Below are 21,137 nucleotides of genomic sequence, written 5' to 3'. Positions count from 1 at the left end.
GAAATCGCGTCGGTCGCATACCTTAAGTTAAGGTATGCGACCTGCGACGGGCGCCGTGCTAGGAAACAAGTACCAAAAAATCTTTCCAATTAGGTTTCTCTAATTTGATTTGCATTGTAATATAAAGTATCATGCGATCCCTGCAAGGGCTGTTGATCCGATAAATCTATTGTACAGGCCATACGATCTCCGGGACAGATGTGCATGGTGCTGCACATTGGATCGGATCTTTTCATCCGAGTTATTGGCCCAATGCATCCAAATCAGATGAAATCAAACAAAATTGCACTAGTCATGGGGGTAAATTCTTGACCCTATAACATTGCGGAAAAAGCACAAATGTAAAACAAAAACTCAAATACTTGTGAGAAAGATGTGCTAGATAAGTGTTGAAGAAAATGGTTCTAGATAACATCACTGAACATTGGGGGGAATCAATTAGTAATAAAAGGGATGTTACTCCCAGGATGAGAGCTATTCAATAGCCTTTGTTGTAAACCCGTGAGAAAACAAATAAAACAGAGCTAACCAGTACCTCGGGGCTAGCCACCAGAACCACATGTGGTAACAGCACTGTGCCTGGAAAATCCAGTCAACAACTAAGGCCCAGGCTTAAGATGAATATTATGACTTAAGTGCCAAGCGCAATGCAGTCAACTGAAGAGTTCCGGACATACATTCATTGGGGAGAAATCAATTTTATTATAGCCACCCAAGCATAATTGACAATCTTGCCCCCATTGGTTGCTAAAGCCACAAATGCTCATACATTAGAACCGGTTTTAGCCATGCAAAGCTGTTACACCCATCTAAAGTCCTGGTTAGGGTGCACAAACTCCAATTCAAGCACCCAAGCCAGTGTTTCACACATTAGGAGGCTACAAGCGGAGTTGTGTCCACTCTCTGAACGCATACACAAAGATAAAAACAATTGACTTGCTCCACTGGGCGTCATCAAGGGGCAGCCGGTGGTGGTTGGTGGTGACAAATTAATTCCTCCCACTAATAACTATTCATTGTAAGATGGCAAGACATAATTTTTTGGGGAGCTTGTTTAAGCCATAGGTATAATTTATATTTAATAAGCTAGGATTTAAAAACAAAAACCTAACAAATAGTTTATATAGGCAAGAACAAGAAACAAATGTACATTTTCAATTTCTAAAACAAATAATAGGTTAAGACCTTGCAGTTGTTCTGCAGCAATGAAACATAGTACTTCATGACCTAGACAAGTAAGCTACTGAAGACCGGTGAAGATCTTATGGACCGAGGACTGAAAACGGAAAATCTATGGTTCATTATGCAGGGTTCTAGTAGGTGAACGGCTGGTTCCTCAGCAAGTATGCTTAATTTACTAAACAAGTAATTTCAGCATGGTGAAAGACTTGCTTTTAAAAACATTGCCCTATTAAATTTTGGTCAGACTTTTACAAAGCTACCACTTACTTAATAAACCTGTATGACACCAGATACCACAGAGGCATGATGACTGTCTGGTGCTCTTTACGACTTGGGTTGAATGATAGATAAACTGAACCAAAAATTACCACCATCATTTTCAGCACTATGAAATACACGTCACGTCGTCAATAGTTGGTCAATGGTTCATTTTACGGCAGGATAATGACCAAAACACATCTCTGGACTATGTCAGAGCTATATTTTAGGTTTGACATAACAAAAGAACAAAGATATAAGCTTCAAAACATGGAAGGGCCCACCAGCAGAGTCTTCAGATTTAACCTTCTCTCTAGTTCACCTCAAACCTGCTCAATGGGGTTTAAGAGCAAAGTAACCTAGAATGCAACGTATTTCTTGCTACCTCTGCAATACTGTTGAAAATCATTGATTTCAATTGTAGAAATAATGCCACAAGTGCGTTTATGTCTGCAAAAGGTGGTTACTTGGAGAGTCAAGAAGTCTTTGATCAATAACTTCTAAGAAAACATAAGATATATTATCTATTTAAAGCAACAGTTGGTGGGGGGGGGGGGTTAAATTACATTTAAATGGGCAATCGCTTAGTCCAGGATTCCACATAATTATTTTCAAACCGATGAAGCATACACACACACACACGGACAATGGCAAATTGATGTGTATTTTTACTGTAATAAACATACTGTGCAAAAATATACAAATGTTGCCATTAGAAAAGGTTACTCTATGGGGGTTATTCTGATTTACTCGGAAAGGGACAATCACTCTCTAATGGACAAAACCATGTGCACTGCAGTTTGGGCTGATGTAACATGTGCAGAGAGTTAGATTTGGGTGGGGGGTGTACTTCAAACCGATCTCTATACTGCAGTGTAAAAATAAAGCAGCAAGTATTTACCCTGAACAGAAACAATAAAACACCCAAATCTAACTCTCTCTGCACATGTTACATCAGCCCCACCTGCAGTGCATATGGTTTTGTCCATTACAGAGTGATTGTGCCTTTCCGAGTGAATCAGAATAACCCCCTATGTGCTGACAGTCTGCACATTAATAAAAATAATTTATACAGAATCTACACATTGAAATGGATGCGTGCTCATTTTAATTGTCCAAACCCATTTTAAAAAACCTAGTACACACACCGCTTGACATGTATTACATTTTATGGGGTATATTCAATGGATGCCAGATCCATTCCGAAATTCTTTTGACAGAATGCACAGTCATCCATTGATCAATGCAGCAGCCAAATCCGGATGTCGGATGATTTGGCCGCTGATTGATGCTCACCAAGCCCAGCAGCGGGACAGGTGAGTGCGGCGGGTGGGTACGCGAAGCAACGGGATGGTACAGGAGGCAGCAGACAGGAGGACGGTGCCATGTAAGCTATGGCTGCTCACCCAGCGCCATCCTCACTGCCTCAATCTGACATCTTTTCATTTTGGATTGAGATTGCCCGAAGCATGGACAAAACATTTCAAAAGCAGATGGCTTAACGGTTATTCCGTCAATCCACCTGGTTTTCAGCAGTTCGGAACATTACGACCTGCCGAAAAAGCACAGCTAACATTGAAAATAATAGAACCCCTTCTGACCTATTCAGGTTGAAAACTGTCATCTTTTTGGCAAGACGGCAGTTTCGGCATCAATTGAATATACCCCTATTATTGCTATGAATCTTTGGAAAACAAACTCAGGAGAAAAATCGAACCAATATGCCAGGTGAGGAGTAGAATAACTAAAAGTCCCTACCGTAATGCTGCAATACCACAGGGACAATATTTTCTTCCTGTTCCTGCCCATATATGGAGCACTAGCTGTCCATCATTTTCATACAGTCCTAGCCAAGTAGCCAGCATGTGGGGCACTTCCTGACCTAAAGCTTCACAGCTGTCTGGCTGTTCTGTGATGTGAATAAAAGGTGTGCAACATAACTAATGCGATTGGCTGCGGCGCATGTCCATTCAATTGTGCCCAATTAGGCAGCAGCAGATTCTGATTTAAATACATTGAGTTAGGACTTGTGGCACTAATTAACAAAATGGATTACTAAGACATGTCATCTCTTTAGAAACGGAAAAAAAAAAAAGTTAAGTATTTATTCCCTTTGCTACTGCAAACTTGCACTGGTGTAATAAGTTTGCTTATGACAACTGTGTTATGGTGCCCATCCACGGTGCCTTTTGGGCTGCCGATGCAATGTGTGCTACCATGCACATAACATCGTACAGTCCAAAAAGTATGTGCTTCAGATCATCTAGTTTAAAACGCACGCTACTTTAGCACATTGGATGCGTTCTGAACTAGAGCTGAAGCGATCTAGCGCGCATCGGACCATGTATGGGTGGCATAAGAAAGGAGAGGGATCATCTGTTCTCAATTATTTTGAAGGATCTCAGCGTGGCAGCATCTATTTGACTTAATATATATATAAAATGTAGTGTGAAATTGACAGAAATCCAGGGTAGGACACCATTGCAGTGGTGTTGAGCACCATTGAGGTACATTGTACAGAAGTGGAACAAGTATCTGGAACAGCCTGACTCGCTCCCTAAACTTACGAAGGGGACAAGAAAAAAAAAATTCTTCATCAAGGTCAACAGATTGATTTAGCTATAGAAGTCAGTGGTTGCATGGAGGAGAACACGCACACGTCAGCAATAGCTAAAAGAGTGGTCAGACGCCCTGGCTTCAAAAAACAAAACATTACTATTGCCTGCAAAAAAAAAAAGGTTTTTAAAAACAGGCATATTGCAGAGATGAGGCAGAAAGGTTTGTGGTTTGAAAAGACTAAAGTAAGTTTTCTCAGCTGAAAGTTAAGTGGTATGTACTGTAAGACAGAGATCAAACACCACCCCATCATCTACTTTGGTTTCAGCATAATTTAATGGGGATGATATATACAGTATATATTTTCGGCAGCAGTGACTGGCAATCTTGTTACAGACCTGACGCTAATCCTGTCCCATTTCTAATAAAGGTATTCTCCCTAAATAAATATAAAAAAAGACATTAGATGCCACCGAGAAAATTCATTCATATTTCTAATAAGGGGTCTCCTATTGAGATCATGTAAAACTTCCATGAAAATCCATCATGGCCCCAGAATTGTATTATGGAGTAGATAGGATATTTCCAGATCGGTTATATCTCAAATTAGAGCATCTCATTGGAGTAGAAGAAACTTACGTTTTCGGAAGTCTTGCCTCAGTCAACAAATCAAAAGGCTAGGAATATCCTGAGGAGCCATATATTAAGACCCATAGTAATGAATGCTTGAATGTGGATACAATATAAGGAGTATACACATTACGTGTGGAAGTAGTAGGGTTACTTAATGCCCAGATAAAATGGCGGGGATGAAGTTATTTAGCCACGCTAGCAAAAAAGCGACTGGACCAATTTCCCCATCTATAATCTGTTTAAGTGTGAGCATTGGTCAATAGAAAACTTCCAAACGGCTGGTGGTGTGGTCTAGAATATAGATCTCAAAGTTTTCCTATAAAAGGTTTGGTTTCACAAGATTTATTATCTGTAAGCATGGATCTGTTCAAGGTATCTTTTAGTTTGGTATTGCCGTTTCTTACTGGCTTGGTAGGCAAATATATGGCCTCATTAATGCTTTTGAGGTTCCCCAAAAAAGGACCTCCCAATGTTCCATATTGTAAATTAAATATTTTAAATTCCCAAGAAAAGTGTTGTAAGGGCCATTATATCCAACTTTTTTATTGCACCAATATTAACGCATGTGATAACCCAACTTAGATTGCCATATGTAAACGCTTAGTAATAATTCCTAAAATAGAACAAGTCAATGAGATAAGCATATTTCATATCAGTCTCAATACTAGTAAAATGAAATCAACATTCCCCACATTGTAAACACCAGGAGACACAAAGACCCAGTGCAGAGGCACACACAGAGGGAAATGCGAGGAAGGGTCTGAATCAGCCTGCGCATTGTGTCAATTAAGGACAGAGAGGACTGGAAGGTATCTAGGACATCTTGCAATGCCAACAGCAAAGATAATGATAAGGAAATTAGTACACAGTTATAATAATGAGAAACAACCAAAGACACAGTACAAAGCTCAAAAAATAATAAATGTAAAGGAGACCGAGCTAAATAAAGACCAATTGAAATCAGTAAAAATATTGTACATAATAATCATAAAATATCTTTAATTTCAAATGAGTATATGTCCATATGTTTTTATATTATTCTTTCATGATCATTTATGATTATGTACAATTTTTTTTTATTAATTCATTTTATTAAATTGGGCTTTATGTTAGAGCAGTCTCCTTTACATTTTTTCTGCTAGGTTCATGTAGTATGAGTACCTACATTAGACTGCTTCTTAAATAAAAGACCTATTGCTTTATATTCATTATTTAATATCGTTTTCTTGAATTGCTTAAGTATCCATGGTTTAAAAAGTCTCCCCCACATTTTTTCTTGGTTCCATTGCACAGCGACAGCCTTTTTTTTTTTTCTATCTTTATCCAGCTAAAGCTCAAAAAAAAAAAAAAAAAAAGGAAGTTACATAAAGACCAACCAAGTCTTCAGCGGAGAGAATATCCGAGTATCAGTCTCATTAGCAAATGAATTATGAAGGCAGACCCTCTGTCTAAATCACAGCAAGGAGTAACCTGCCCTCTGACCCCCAGGATTTGGAGGGAATAACCGTTTTTCTGTTGTCTAAACCTAGATTAAACCATATGTGCAAAGATTAAGGAGTGAAGACAACATGCATTCTCTACTCATACTGCTACAAGTATATATGGTATCATGTCAGATATCCTACTCGTGTTTATGTGGATTTAAGTTTCCTAGCATGGGCCAATGACATACAGGAGCGTTAAAATGGCATCTGGTCTGTCCTCCACCAAGTCAGGGACTGACGTTTCTATATAAAGTTCTCTGCTTATACAGTACTGTATGCTCATGTTAAATGTATGTATTAGTGAAATATTTCCAGATAATTCATTTGATTTAAAAACACCACCACTTAGGGCATCCACAATAAAATTGACAACATCTGCTACATTTCATAAAACAAACATACTAACTGCTACGCCACACTAAAACAGCCTAATTCCTCACTGACCTGGGTTTTGCAATCAGTCTGTGTGAAAACCTGGTGCAAGATGACTCAAGAGACATTAATTAAAAATGTACAAAATATTTCTGCTTGTGTGGAAACATAGACAGTACTTTTAGCAAAAGTATGAATGAAACATTATGAAAAAATTCCATCAGAAATGCAGGAGAGAACCGGCCATACATATACAGGACACAAAAAAGTAACAGGCTTGTTTATACAATGAGTTAGCAGTATCCACACACACGCACACACACGTGATATATATTTATATTACACACATACAATGTTCATATGCCTCCAAGCAGGAACGTTATAAGATTCATAGATATATGCTGGTAACAACTATGTGCCGAGTGATTGGGCCCAGGAGCAAAGGAAACAATTACCGTGCAGTATACATCACTTATCTCTGTCCATAAGGCCCTACTTCATTTGCACTATAAAGCAGGCTTCGTTACCAGGATCTGTAATCTTTTGCATCATCTTAATTAAAATTAAAACTTCACTTTTGTTTCACTAGGCAAGGGGTAATGAATAATCCAAACTGTGTTTAGTGCCAGCCTCCCCTCATTCCAATAAACTCCGCCAAACCAAACGTGCAACCGAAAGAGAGATATGCTGTACCTCTCTCTATTGTCAAGTCATGGCCCGATTTATGGACAGAACCATTTTTACCTTACCTGCACATTACCTAGATCAATGTAGGTGAAACCTGATTAATACAGTAGGTTACTACTGTGTGAAGCGCTGGTGGAATGATTGATGTCCCGCAAAAGGTCATACAGCCTACTGCAATCCTCGTAGACAATAAAAACAAGCCATGTGACGTTGGTGAAGCCAAGTTTAAAATTACTACCATGTAAAGTCTAGACAGAACACACAGGAATAAGTGACCGTGCCCTGCATTGGATGGCATGCTGCAATTGGCTGCGAAACAAGTCTGGGACAGCAGCCACTTGTCGTTTTACTTATGTGACCAGTAATAACAAAATGGCAGAAAGTTTTCAGACGTGAACCATGTCGTATAGAAGAAAAAACACTTTGCGCTAATTAGTGGATATAAGGCTCTGGGAGAAATAACAGTGAACAATATGTATACTGGACACACCTTTAGGAAAATTATGACAATTTATTATAAAAGGCAATATACATATGCAATTAATACAATAAAATAAAATTATAATAAAAACACGCTACATTCAGCCTAACAGCACCGCCGCACATGGTGGATACGTACAGCCGCTGGCTTCCACATACTACAGCAAGCCGCCGCTGACATCCCCCGTACCTTAGTGGGCTGAAAGCACTTCAATTGTACCGACAATACAACTGTAACATCAGCCGGACCATCCTCTGCCACCCAGCGAGTCGAGCCACAGCAACATTCGGCTCCCCGGTATCTACAAAGCATCTCCTTGTTGCGGAGGGTGAGATATCCAATACAATTACTGCTGCTAACAATCGTTACAATTTACTCTGTTACCCCAACAGACTGCCACATGCGTGTTCTGCCTACACGCTAAGGGGTTGTACATCTATGCTGTTGATTAACTCTCTCCCACTAACCCGCTCTCAATACTAATCATTGCTGTTACCAATTGCTACAACTTAATTTGTTGCCCTAACAGACTGCTATATGCGTGCTCTGCTTACACGCTAAGGGGCTATATATCTGTGCTATTGACCAATCCGCTTCAACTAATAATTTCACCCCGATGATTAACACCAAGTGCTTCGACTTCCAAGGAGTTATAAATGCAAGCGTGATTGACACATTCTATAGATGCCTTATTATCCTATCAACTTATTGTTTTTATTATAATTTAATTTTATTGTATTGTATTAATTGCATATTTATATTGCCTTTTATAATAAATTGTCATAATTTTCCTAAAGATGTGTCCAGTATACATATTGTTCACTGTTATTTCTCCCAGAGCCTTATATATCCACTAATTAGCGCGGTACTTGTGAGTTATCCGGGCTGCCGATTTTGTCCTTAAGTTTGGTTAACTTAAGGACACCCGACCGACGCGATGCCCACGATTTAGCCCCAAATCAGGGGCATCGCGTCGGTCGTGGCCGTTATAAGGGGCCGCGACGCGATGCCCACGATTTCCCATAGACAGTAATGTTAAAAGACGCGATGGACCCGATTTCCCATAGACAGCAATGTTAAAAGACGCGATGGACCCGATTTCCCATAGACAGCAATGTTAAAATAAAATGACAATGTGAAATTGGCCAATATGTTTTTAAAAAAAATGTTTCATGGCCCCCCACCACCGTTAACGCCACCCCGCTATTGACGCCAACCCGAAGCGTGGCGAGCGCAGCGAGCCCGCGAGGGGCGGCGGTACGCGTCCTCCGACCTTTTCATGCCCTACTATCCACTAGGGCGTGGAGTGAGAATAGAATAGTGTGGCGAGCGCAGCGAGCGCAGCGAGCCCCGCAAGGGGACGCGGACACCTGTGAAGCCCGCAAGGGCACGCGGATACCTGTGAAGGGGCTCGCTGCGCTCGCCACGCTTCGGGCTCGGTGGCTCGCTGCTTTTGCCACACTATTCTATTCTCACTCCACGCCCTAGTGGATAGTAGGGCATGAAAAGGTCGGAGGACGCGTACCACTGCGCTCGCCACGCTTCGGGTTGGCGTCAATAGCGGGGTGGCGTTAACGGTGGTGGGGGGCCATGAAACATTTTTTTTTTAAAACATATCCAATCTGAAATGGCCATATTGGCCAATTTCACATGTCATTTTATTTTAACATTGCTGTCTATGGGAAAATCGGGTCCATCGCGTCTTTTAACATTACTGTCTATGGGAAATCGTGGGCATCGCGTCGCGGCTCCTTATAACGGCCACGACCGACGCGATGCCCACGATTTCGGGCGCGATGAAAAAAAATCGGCAGGCCGAATAACTCACAAGTACCATTAGCGCAAAGTGTTTTTTGTTCTATACTCCTCTCTTCTTTCTGAGTTCCAGTTGACTCAGTAAAACACCTGCAGCAATAGTGGATTTATTTATTTCAAGCCACCTATATAAATTTATACAGTTCACCCCACTCAGCGCCGGAATCTGTCAGTTTTGGGGTTAGCCCCATTACTTACAGAACCCCCCTGTTTTTCTGTGAACCATGTAGTAACACCCTACGGTTTATTATGCCAATAATGCCAGTGGTGCCCAAAGACTCACATTTCTGATTAAACACACCAAGCTGAATGTGTCTAACTTTAGGTGCTAGCAATAAACAAGCCAGCAGGGAGTGTTACATAGGCTTATTTTAATGCTCTTTTTAAATGTTTCCATGTAATCTGTAAACACTACTACATTTCTACATATGGTGAGTGTGCCAGTGTGGGCCTTTTGCGCCCTGTATGGATTTACAGCTTTAAGCAGTATACACACGAGGCGATTAATTTAGGCAATTTTGACTACATCGACAAAGACACTTAGAAGGTTTGCCTTAATCGCCCCTTGTGTACACAGCGGGCTGAAGCGATGTGCGGCCCCTCAGCGCTGCCATGGCCCGGCCAAATAGACACTGCTCTGTCTATTCAGCTGTACATGCAGGCTGCTGCTGGGGGTGGCCGTCGGCTTATCTCTGCGTAGTCAAAATTGCCCAGCCACCAGCCCGTGTGTACAACCCTTTAGACACAGTGATATCTGCAGGTTATACTAGACAAAATAACACAAACAAACCAAAAACAGTTCAACTTTTGTTATAATGCTGCGTGTAATGCAGGGGTGGGGAACCTTTTTTGTGCCAAGGGCCGTTTGTATGATGAAAAAATCCTTCGGGGGCCATATGTAAAAATTTATCTTACAAATTGGCCGGCTGCAGCCGTCCCACGCTCCGGCGGCTGCCGCTAAATAGGACTGACAGTCTCCGGCTGCTGTTAATTAAGAGGAAACTCGCAAAAACGACCAATTTCTGGCGAGAATTCCCCTGTACTTGACTCCTGGCAAAGGGTGGGAGGGCCACTCAAACCGGCTACGGGGGCCGCATACGGCCCCCGGGCCTGAGGTTCCCCACCCCTGGTGTAATGTATAGAATAGTTTTATAGTGTAAGGCTGCATGGGATGCCTTGTGACATGCATTAATGGCTGCCAACCCAGCGAAACCATATACTGCAGATAAAACACTACAAAAGTTATTTTGCTGAATAGTTTCTGTAACAGGTCTATAAAAGGAAAAAGAAAAACAAAACACAATTTTACTAATCACAATGTGCATGAATACGCCGCACAAAGGCTTCAGCGTCCCCCGTTTAGCATTGTACCACAATGAGGTCGAAACCTGCATGTTAATAGCCCACTGCACACGCAGCAGGGGTTTCTGAGTATCTAGAAACCCCCCCTGGCCACGGATCAATCAGACAAGCTGACCTTTTTATTTCAGACTGAGGTACGCGGCTGCGGCAGCTCCCTCCTTACACTGCCAGCGAGAAGAAGCTGCCTCAGTGAGTCAGTGCCTCCTGGCTGCATGTAGGGGGAGCTGCAACAACAATGTGCAGCTCCTCTCAGGAAGTACCTGGGGCTTCATTAATATAGGAGCCAGAGCCGGCCTTAGGCATAGGCAGACTAGGCAATTGCCTAGGGCATTTGGAATGCATAGGGGCATCAGCAGCTTCTGCTGATTAAAATGATATGCAGCATGCCTATATTCTGTGTGTGAGTGAGGCTGTATCTGCATATGAAATAGTGTATTCATGGAAATCACTGTAACATAGCATTCCGTATGCAGGTACAGACACAGTCGCACACAGAATATATTCATGCCACATATAATTTTAATCATTGGAAGCTCCTTGTGTGTCCTGGTCACATAACAATGCAAATAAGACATATTTTCAGCAAAAAATGCACCCAACGTTAGCAGATTTGGCCAGGAGCTGTATGACCTATTGAGGCAAGATGTATGAGGAAACATCTGTATCCAAGCAGAGGCAGAGGTCACAGTGTTAGCGGCTGTGTGAGAGCCGTCTGTGGGTGGGTTGGTTGTGCAATAGTGTTTGGCATATGTGTAAGGGGCATTATGTGTATCATGTATAAATGCATTAATAATGTGCAACATATGTGTAATGGGCATTATGTGTTTCATGTGTATAAGGGCATTAATAATGTGCAACATATGTGTAAGGGGCATTATGTGTGTCATTATGTGTATGTAGGGCATTAATAAAGGTTGGCATAATGTGTAAGGGGCATTATGGTTATAAGGACATTAATAATGTGTGTCATGTGTAAGGGGCATTACTGTGTGGTATTATCAGGGGTGTCGAAAGAAAAGGGTAGGGGGTACAAATTACCCAGGCCAAAGTCTGATGGAAGGGCCCAGTGGGGGCCCCGGGCCCCCTCCCCTTAAGTGACAGCAGCAGCTGCAGCTCTTCTCCTCTGCCCAGCACACACTGCTTTGTGCTGGGTTGCAGTGTGGCCATGGAGGTGCTTAAAATACAATATTTTTTCAGGATTTTTTTCTAAGGGTATAATGTGAATAATGTGAGGAGTAATGTACATAAGGTAAAGTGGTACTACTGTGTGATGTAACTTGAATAAGGGACAGCATCGCATGATATAATGTGAATAAAGTGGCACTACTGTGTGGCATAATTTGAATTGGGGGTACTATTGGGTGGCCATGCCCCTTCCCAGCAAGAACACACCCCTGTTTGGGCTGCGCACCGAATGTGTACACTGTTTCTATTTAAAATATTGCGGGTAGGAGCACCAAAATGATGACTATGATGAGGGTTGATGGTGCTGGAAAAGGGGAGCAGGGTCAGAGGCGGAACTAGTGGCGGTGCTAGGGGGAACCAGCCAAAATCTTGCCTAGGGCGTCATTTAGGCTAGGGCCGGCTCTGATAGGAGCAGCCATCCCGTGTGAGGCAGTGGCTTTCACTGCCATAGAAAATGACTGCAGCAGCCAGGTGAGTGTAGAGTTTGATAGAGGAGCTAGTAGTTTATAATAAACAATGCTGATAGTGATTACAGCAGTGTGTGTGCTTAATATGTGGGTGGGTGGGAGTAGGGAGAAGTCTGTGCTTCTTGTTAATGGTGTGTGTTTGCACTGTATAGGTCTACTGGGGACATCTGTAACAGCACTACTGGGGGCATGATATGTAACTGGCACTACTGGGGACATGATATGTAACTGGCACTAAATATGTGCAAGAAACTTATTGGTTGCCATTCAAACTCCGTGTCTGAGATTGTACACAAACTTTGTTTCATGTTTTGAAACCTTGTTTTATGTACAAAAGTAAATAGAAAATAGCGTGTTTCATGTGTTTATACAACATAAACGGAAGACACAATCATTGAAATATAAAAATATTCTGACATCCAAAATAATCCTTTATCCAAAATTCTTCTGGTCCCGAGCATTTTGGATAAGGGATACTCAACCTGTATTTGGGTTCTAGGACATAATTTACTGTACAGATGTGATATTCAGAAAAAAGTATAGATAGTAAGACAAAAAAATAATAAGATGGGGAAAGGAACTTAAACCAAAAGAAGGAGGGCTATGGCCCGCATCTTCTCACAAGTCTTGTTAACAGGCACAGCACACGCGCGCACACACACACACACACACACACACTGATCTACACTTCACTTGCAGAGTAGCTGCATCTGGCAGCATCACTATCCTAACACATCTATGAGGAGTTAGTGCTAGAAAGGAAAATGGATTAATTCCCAAGTACAGTAAATAGGGCAGTGAATTTTGAGTATACAAACAGATATGGTGCTGCAAGGCTCCTGACACAGGACTATTCTATGTATGGAACGTGTAGTACTGACTGAGCACCAATGCAATTACCCACCTTCTCCTGCCCTATTGCAGCCCAAAGAGAGAAACTATAGCCTATTGTAAGATACACTGCATTGTGTTTACTACAATGCTCATCAAATGGAAGAGAAATCTCCCCTAAACTAAACCTTAGGAGTAACAATAACTATTGTATAATGTATGTGTAGAGGTCTGGCAAATAATTTATAAACACAATTGTCTCCTAGATGGCACTGCACACTTTCATTAATGAAAAAGAAGGTGAAAACAAGAATGAATGTGATCTCTGGCTAATTGGCTTCAACTCCCAACACATACACTAAAACAGAGAGGCAATACACTGCCCTGACATAACCAGAAGGTGAAGTGACACACTGAAAATAAAAAACGGTTGAGTAGGTGGATCTCCAATTGGTGCACAGCTTCACTCACCATGCTCCAGGCCAGGTACCTCGCTGCACTCAGCATACTTGACCAGACCTCATGTCAACCATAGCTATGTCTACCTTTTGACCATGTCGACCATATAGTGTCACTAGACATGGTCTTTAAGCACTTCTTAATCTTAATACACACGGGGCAATGGGGAGCCATGCTGAGCGCAGATCACACAGCACACATAGCTGACACATAAGCAGTGCACCAGCGATGTGTGTGGGCCAGTGTTCTCTGGTGATAGAACACAGCCAATCAAGATCTAGTCAGGAGACAAGCGGGACCACACATCGCCTTCGATAGGGGGTATACACACACGTGTGCTTAATTTCTAAGCGATCTGGTCAGATTGCTTAGAAATAGCCCTAATATAGTTACGTGTATATGAGCCTTTAAATGCTGCTACAAAGATCACAGCACCTCAACATATACATACCTTAAAACAAAGGACATACAGCTTCATTCAGGGTCACTGCAGGAGGGAGTGAGCAGCAATAATGGGCACCTTTGGTACTTGCAAGCAGCGGCATAAACAATTAAAGGGCTCCCATCAGGCACCAAACAAAGATGAATATGCCCCCCCCCCCCAAGAGTGCAGCCAATTTACAGTAACAAAGCAAAGGATTGCACAGGTGGATGTTAAACTGGCCATGAGCACAAAACAGTAGTATCAAAAGACGTTTACTAGTCAGATTTTGAATTATTGCTTATAAATGACCTCAGGCAACAAAGCATTTGCAAATCTTATAGCAATCAAATAAATTGTTCTTCATACCAAGACAAATGGTATGCTAAATAGCTACAATATAAAGCAGTATCATTCTAGCACCCTGCACTTTTTAAAAATGTCCTTCTTTCTGCCTAGGGTGACGCTTTTCCTTTGCTGCTTCTAGTACACACTGGTCTGTATTTCAGTGCTAAGGTATAGGCCAGAGTGTACTAGAAGCACCACAGCAGAGAGCACAAAATCCTAAACATGAAAGATTAACTAAATGGGTTTTGAATAGTGAAGTGTACTAAAATTAACACTATTGCACAATACTTTGTAAAGAATATTTAATCAATCACTATTGGTCCCCATGCCCAATTAGAGCTTACTATTTAATTATACAGAATCCAAGCTGTGTGCTTTTGGGCTGTGAAAGGAAATTGGGACAGCCAAAGGAAACTCAATTAAACACAATAAAATCCTCACACAGTGTCAGGCCACCACTGTAAAGTTTAGTGAGACCGTAACACTAAACACTTTGGTGGACTTTTTTTTTCTACCTAGATTCCAGTAAAATAACCATGACAAAACAGGAGTCATAGTTCATACACATATGAAGCAAACTATGGCTTCTATAAATTCAGAGGATGATTTACTAAAGGCTTACATTTTCTTTATGCAAGGATCTTTGTCCTCTTCCAAAGCTTAATCTTATTGGGTGTGAATACCAAACACAGATCACCTTTTCTACTATAGAAAACAGGGAAATTGAAGAAGGTAGACCATAGTAATTATGTAACCCAAATGCTTTTCACCGTCTCTTAATAGTTTTGGTTCGGTTTTTTTTATACAGATCAAATTTGTACACGCAATAACATAGTTTGATAGTAGTGTAGTAGAACTGGAATTTATTTACATATCGGTACACTGTTGACTATTTGCACAAATAGAGGAACACCAAGCAGTGCATTAACTGGCTCAGAAAAACCACATCCACAAAGGAAAGAATATATTTAGCATTTCTATGCCATATATAAACCAATTACTACCCATTCAAAATTATGGAACATCCTTAGCGTATGTCAGCGCTGGCGGCTGTGCATGTCCAAACGGAGCAACACTTGAATTGTCCCCATAGAGGTGAGGAGCAGCATTATCCTTTTTATTAAATGGGATGCTTACTCCTGACAAAATACCCAAGCTATAGGTCACACAGTGACACTCCACTTCAGCTTCATTTTAAAAATAGTAAGAATAAGAAAGAAATTGGTCAATTATCTATACTTTGAAAACCGCCCAGATTGCTGTGGCTTCTTCCTCCACCACAAAATCATGACTCAGCCACTCCACTAGTAGTTTTACATTTGCAAGAAAACTGTATAACTATATCTATCTATAGAAAGAAAGAAAGAAAGAAAGAAAGAAAGAAAGAAAGAAAGAGATATATAAACTATAGGAAACCCATTTATTTATTAACAGTTTCTTATATAGCGCATACAAATTACGCAGTGCTTTACAGAGAATATTCACATCAGTCCCTGCCCCAGTGGAGCTTATATTCCCTACCACATGTACATGCACACACAGACATTCTAGGGTTAATTTGTTGGGAGCCAATTAACCTACCAGTATATTTTTGGATTGTGGGAGGAAACCGGAGTACCAGGAGGAAACCCACGCAAGTACGGGGAGAATATACAAACTCCGCACAATTAGGGCCATGGTGGGAATCGAACCCATGACCTCAGTGCTGTGAGGCAGTAATGCTAACCGTTACACCATCCGTACTGCCCATTATAAACAAGTACATTTCTCCGATCACAGGAAATAGGGAGGAGACAGGTAAACATTAAAAGGATGTCTCTGAAATACATACAAAGTTGCAGCGCTCAACTCTAAATAAAGATAAACAACAAAAAAAAAGTATCGCTAATTTATTTAAGTAATTAAAACCTACTTATATCTATACACAAACCGAGTTCTAATATTATTTATACCCTTTTTTTACACTGCCATAAATATCCTGGGTTATTGCACATGAAGGCGCAGTAACCCTGAATGTTGTGCAGCGTAAACAGACCAAAGTTAAAATGACCTGGGTCGAGCGACATGGCATTTCAACCTAGCTCGCAGTGTTAACAGGTAATCGAGGCTGATGCGATCCGGGACCCATTCAACCAATGAAATAGCCGGCGCTGAAAGGTGATTTCATCTCCAAGCCCTGGCTCAGGGCCCGCCAACTGTGATGTCACCCACCCGGCATTATGCCAGGTAATGAGGCCAGTTTTAAAAGGAGTCACAAGCCAGGTAGTAGTGTTGATTCTAGCACCCGCTATCTTTGAAAACCCATGCACTTCCTCTTCCCTGCCTGGGGTGTCGCTGTCTGCTTTAGTGCTTCTAGCACAGTGTGGTCTGTCTATCAGCACTGATATGCAAACAAGACCTGTGCTAGAAACACCACAGCAGACAGCGACACCCCAGGCAGGGAAGACAAATTGCATGGGTTTTCAAAGATAGCGGGTGCTAGAATGAACACTAAGGTAGGAGCCGGGTTAAAAAATCTTGGGTGCAAGTCTGATTAGCGGTATGAAAGGGGTATTATTACAAAACAGCACAACAATCAGCAGAAGTAAACAATGAGGAAATAGAGTATAGTACATGAAAGAGTTTAAAAAACGCAAAATACAGTATAAACAAAAAATGAACAGAGGAAGGCAGACAAAAATAAAAAAGTAAGAATGGTCTACTTGTCAGTGAGAAATTGTCTGTTGCAGGAATCTGTCCCTGAAAATGTACTCTTTTTAACCTAATCAATAGCGTTATAACATGCAAATCTTCCCATTTATTAATATTTATTGGGATTATCAGCTGGCTATCTATTAATGAGACATCCAGGCAATTGAAAAACCAGATGTCAGACTCTCTTATTATTCAGTTCTGATCTTGTTCACCAGTGGATGTAACATGGGGTTCTGTCATATCCCGATGACTGGTGGTGCACAGTGGTCCACCAAAGGAGAGCCTGCAGACAATTATTAGGATAAACTGCATTGCACAGTGTACCTAGCAAACAAATACACATAGACCTGTGGATGGAAGAAACATTCATAACAATGAAGTATAAAATCAAGCCACATCATCATCATCCATACAGAAGCACTTTACATGCCCTATTTATGTGATGTATTGGATCCTAGTGGACAGACAGAATTGGGATTGTTCTGGCTTTAAAAAAAAAATGGTTTGCTCCAAAGTTTGGAGACAGAAACTAAAATAATTTAGATAAACACCTGCCAGGAATTTAGAAATGGAAGCTTGTCAATAATTAACAAGTGACTATTAAATGAGAAGCCCAACTGCACTTTACAAAGCTAGCTTGCCTCCTATATACATTTATAGTTATTGCAAAAATGATATACATTCGGTTAACACCCAATCTCTCTATAGGAGTAACCATCCTCCTAATCAAGACAAAGAAAAACTATGTACATGAAACAATGTATCAAATATGTTGCAAAGCATGCCCAATGTGGCATAATAAAGATTGCATGTTACCAATTGTTACTACAGTAGCTACACTGTACAACCATTATGTAATGTGGCTCTGACAGCTCCCCAAACCTACATGAGATCATCACTACAAGTTTTCTGAGCAAAGTGCAAATAACAAAAAAAAAGATACAGGGTTACAACGAATATGTAAAGCTAAATTAACAATAACATTTCCGTAGTCCTTAAACTCCATGCACAATACAATCATCTTTACAATCTTGTTCTATGAAACAGCAAATTAAATTCCACCAGAGAGGGTTTATTTAACAGATCAAACAATGGTCAAGTATTTTGATTCACGTGCATTTGACCATTATATAACCACTTCGCATCCAAAGCTTTCCACAGCTTTGTTTAGTTTCCTATACTGTCCTACTTGCTAAAGAACCAGGAGAAAATAAATCAGCAGGGAGAGCTGGCTGTCTTATTGATGTGGTCACATGCTCAGGGATTCCTGCACTAATTCTTCACCAACCAATCAGGAAGCTCATCATGGCAACTTAGTGTCCTTTATGTTATCAAATGCCTTTACACTCTTCTTTCCTGGATTGTTGGGTTATCCCAACTCCATAACCCAAACAAGAAAACAAACAATTAAAAGAAAACAAAAAACATGATTTTTTACACTGACATGAAACAACCCCAGACAGGAATCTTCCCTAGCTATGGCACAACAGTGGATGTGCTACTAAGCCCAGCAGACACACTGCCAATGTAATTTACTCCAAGCATTCACTTTCTAAACATGATCCCCTGACAGGTAACTCCACACTTTGTAATACTTTGGGGCACTTGGGCAGAGATGGGGTGAAAACACCACTAAGCTCTATACAGTGTCAATTCAGCTTGGAAGTGAATAATAGCTGAAAACATTTTTAGAAGAGAGAGGCCACAGCACCGGAGCCACGGAGAGAGGCCACAGCACCGGAGCCACGGAGAGAGGCCACAGCACCGGAGCCACGGAGAGAGGCCACAGCACCGGAGCCACGGAGAGAGGCCACAGCACCGGAGCCACGGAGAGAGGCCACAGCACCGGAGCCACGGAGAGAGGCCACAGTACCGGAGCCACGGAGAGAGGCCACAGCACCGGAGCCACGGAGAGAGGCCACAGCACCGGAGCCACGGAGAGAGGCCACAGCACCGGAGCCACGGAGAGAGGCCACAGCACAGGAGCTATATGCACCTCCTGCCCTGGTGCTCAGACAGAGACACAATGCTGGCTGCACGCTCTCTGCAGACACCAGGGAGCTGGAGGCATCATGCAACAATTCTCCCAGAGGTGCAGCAGCCTCCTGCACATTCCCGTGTGTGTATAGGTGTCACAGATGCCCATGAGTATGGGGGAATATCCCTATTGTACTGCCCCACTGCAAGACCGATACAGGTACTATAAACATAGGACACCCCCTCCTAGGGGAAAAAGTGGGGTGCTCCAGCAGAGAGTGCACAGGGGATGGAAGGGACCACCCCACTGATATAGGTGGACGTGTGGCCTCACAGACATCACAGAGCCGCTGATCTCCCACGTTCCTCACCTTGGCGATGGCCTTCTTGTACCTGGTCACCGCTTGCTCGATGAGTTTGGAAACTGGCAGGTTACCTTCCCCACAGGGCACCACTACCCGAGTTCTGCCGAAGCTCACTGTCACCTTCATAGTGCTGCCCGGGGAGCCCGCGGATCCCGCCCTGCTCCCCCCCGCGCTCCTGCTGTTTAGGGGTTAATCCAGGGTTCCGGTTTCCCCTCCGTCTCCTCCGGTGTGTGCGGGGCCTGTATCAGCAGCCGCCTCCTCCTCCTATCCTGCATGTGAGTACTCCCCTCCCACCGCTTCCAGCAGGATTGTGTGACCGCTGCCAGCGCTCCCAGCACAGCCCAGCACGGTGCGTCTTGTCCAACCAACTACCACTATGTTTGAGTGACAGACGGCTCGGCGAATCTAATGTAAACTGAAGACTATCCCCGCCTAGCACGTTCTAAAGGCGCCACATGATTGGTCGGTTTCTTATGGCTCATCTGAATGTCTTGGTTATTATTGACAATATTTCGACGTGCTGGTGCTCATTTGTGTATATTGCGCTACGGTGCGGCCAGGACAGTAATGTCATCACCTAGTACCTGTTCTGTCTAACCAGGTACTAGATGGTGACAGTCACCCCCATAACGTTCTTTCCCAATAAACAGTATATAGAGACAAATTGCTTCACGTTTTGCTGTAGTAAAATACATATTTTACATTCAGCTGCAGCTCCTCCTGGGTGACACAAGCTGGAAATACTTATACATAATATAAATAACCAGGACTCGGTGGTGACAGTGTAGTATCCTGTACTCATCACTTGTGTATGTTACAGGTGCTATCCTCTGTGTACTGCAATGTAACATCAAAGTTTCTTATCTAAACCTCACAGAGACCCCATATAGGTACTCTATGTTAATTTAATGTCACAAAAGGGGATTCTCAATTGCAAGAAATCAAATTGAGAAGAGGAACCAGTTTCAGGGCTACATGAGGTTAAAATGATCAAATTTGCTCTCAAATTACACAGATTCATATTATTTGTAGGACGTGCCACCTGTGAATAAAATAACACTGTCAGACGGATCATAGTTTTCGGTACTTATGTATTATCTGGACTCCCATGTTAAATGCACCCCATTTTTTCATACCCCTACTATCCAACTACGCATGGAGTTGATTTTATATAGTGTGGCGAGCGCAGCGAGCCACCGTGCCCGAAGCGTGGTGAGCGGACGCGGTCTCATAAGAAAAACGGGAGTCCAGATATTACATAAGTACCTAGTTTTCTTTTATTTGATATATTTAAACTAGTAATATGGAACCGGCATATGGCCATTCATGGGTATGAGTAAAAACCGAACCCGGACAAGACCCCTTTATGCTGGACCGGACATCAAACTCTGCATTCCGGAACTTGTAGTGTCTGGTCCGGTGGGTGCCCTGTCCGGGGTGTCCTGTCCAGGGGGGCCGCCTGTGACAGCTGTTACCAGGGAGAGGAGGAGGGATAGAATAAAGCCTCCCTGTATGGTCCGGGCATGTAGCAAAAAACGGTATTTGGGTGCCAGGGTGGTT

General features: G+C 42.2%; 1 protein-coding gene across 21 annotated transcripts in view; it reads right to left on the bottom strand.

Moving 5' to 3' along the window:
• The window catches only part of PARD3 (par-3 family cell polarity regulator), a 508,043-nt gene extending 488,121 nt beyond the window's left edge, over positions 1-19,922 (bottom strand). For 14 of the 21 annotated variants that reach the window (XM_083188824.1, XM_083188837.1, XM_083188832.1 and 11 more), the window contains exon 1: positions 19,584-19,921. In XM_083188824.1, the coding sequence (XP_083044950.1) occupies positions 19,584-19,703 (120 nt within the window). In that variant the 5' untranslated portion in view covers positions 19,704-19,921. Of the gene's footprint in view, positions 1-19,583 lie in introns of all 21 variants that reach the window. The other 7 variants (XM_083188844.1, XM_083188831.1, XM_083188826.1 and 4 more) reach the window with 2 other exon arrangements.
• Positions 19,923-21,137: the final 1,215 nt, after the last annotated feature.

Source organism: Crinia signifera, chromosome 5, assembly GCF_055691185.1.
Source record: "Crinia signifera chromosome 5, ASM5569118v1, whole genome shotgun sequence".
Taxonomy (NCBI): domain Eukaryota; kingdom Metazoa; phylum Chordata; class Amphibia; order Anura; family Myobatrachidae; genus Crinia; species Crinia signifera.
This window is presented reverse-complemented; position numbering and strand designations above follow the sequence as displayed.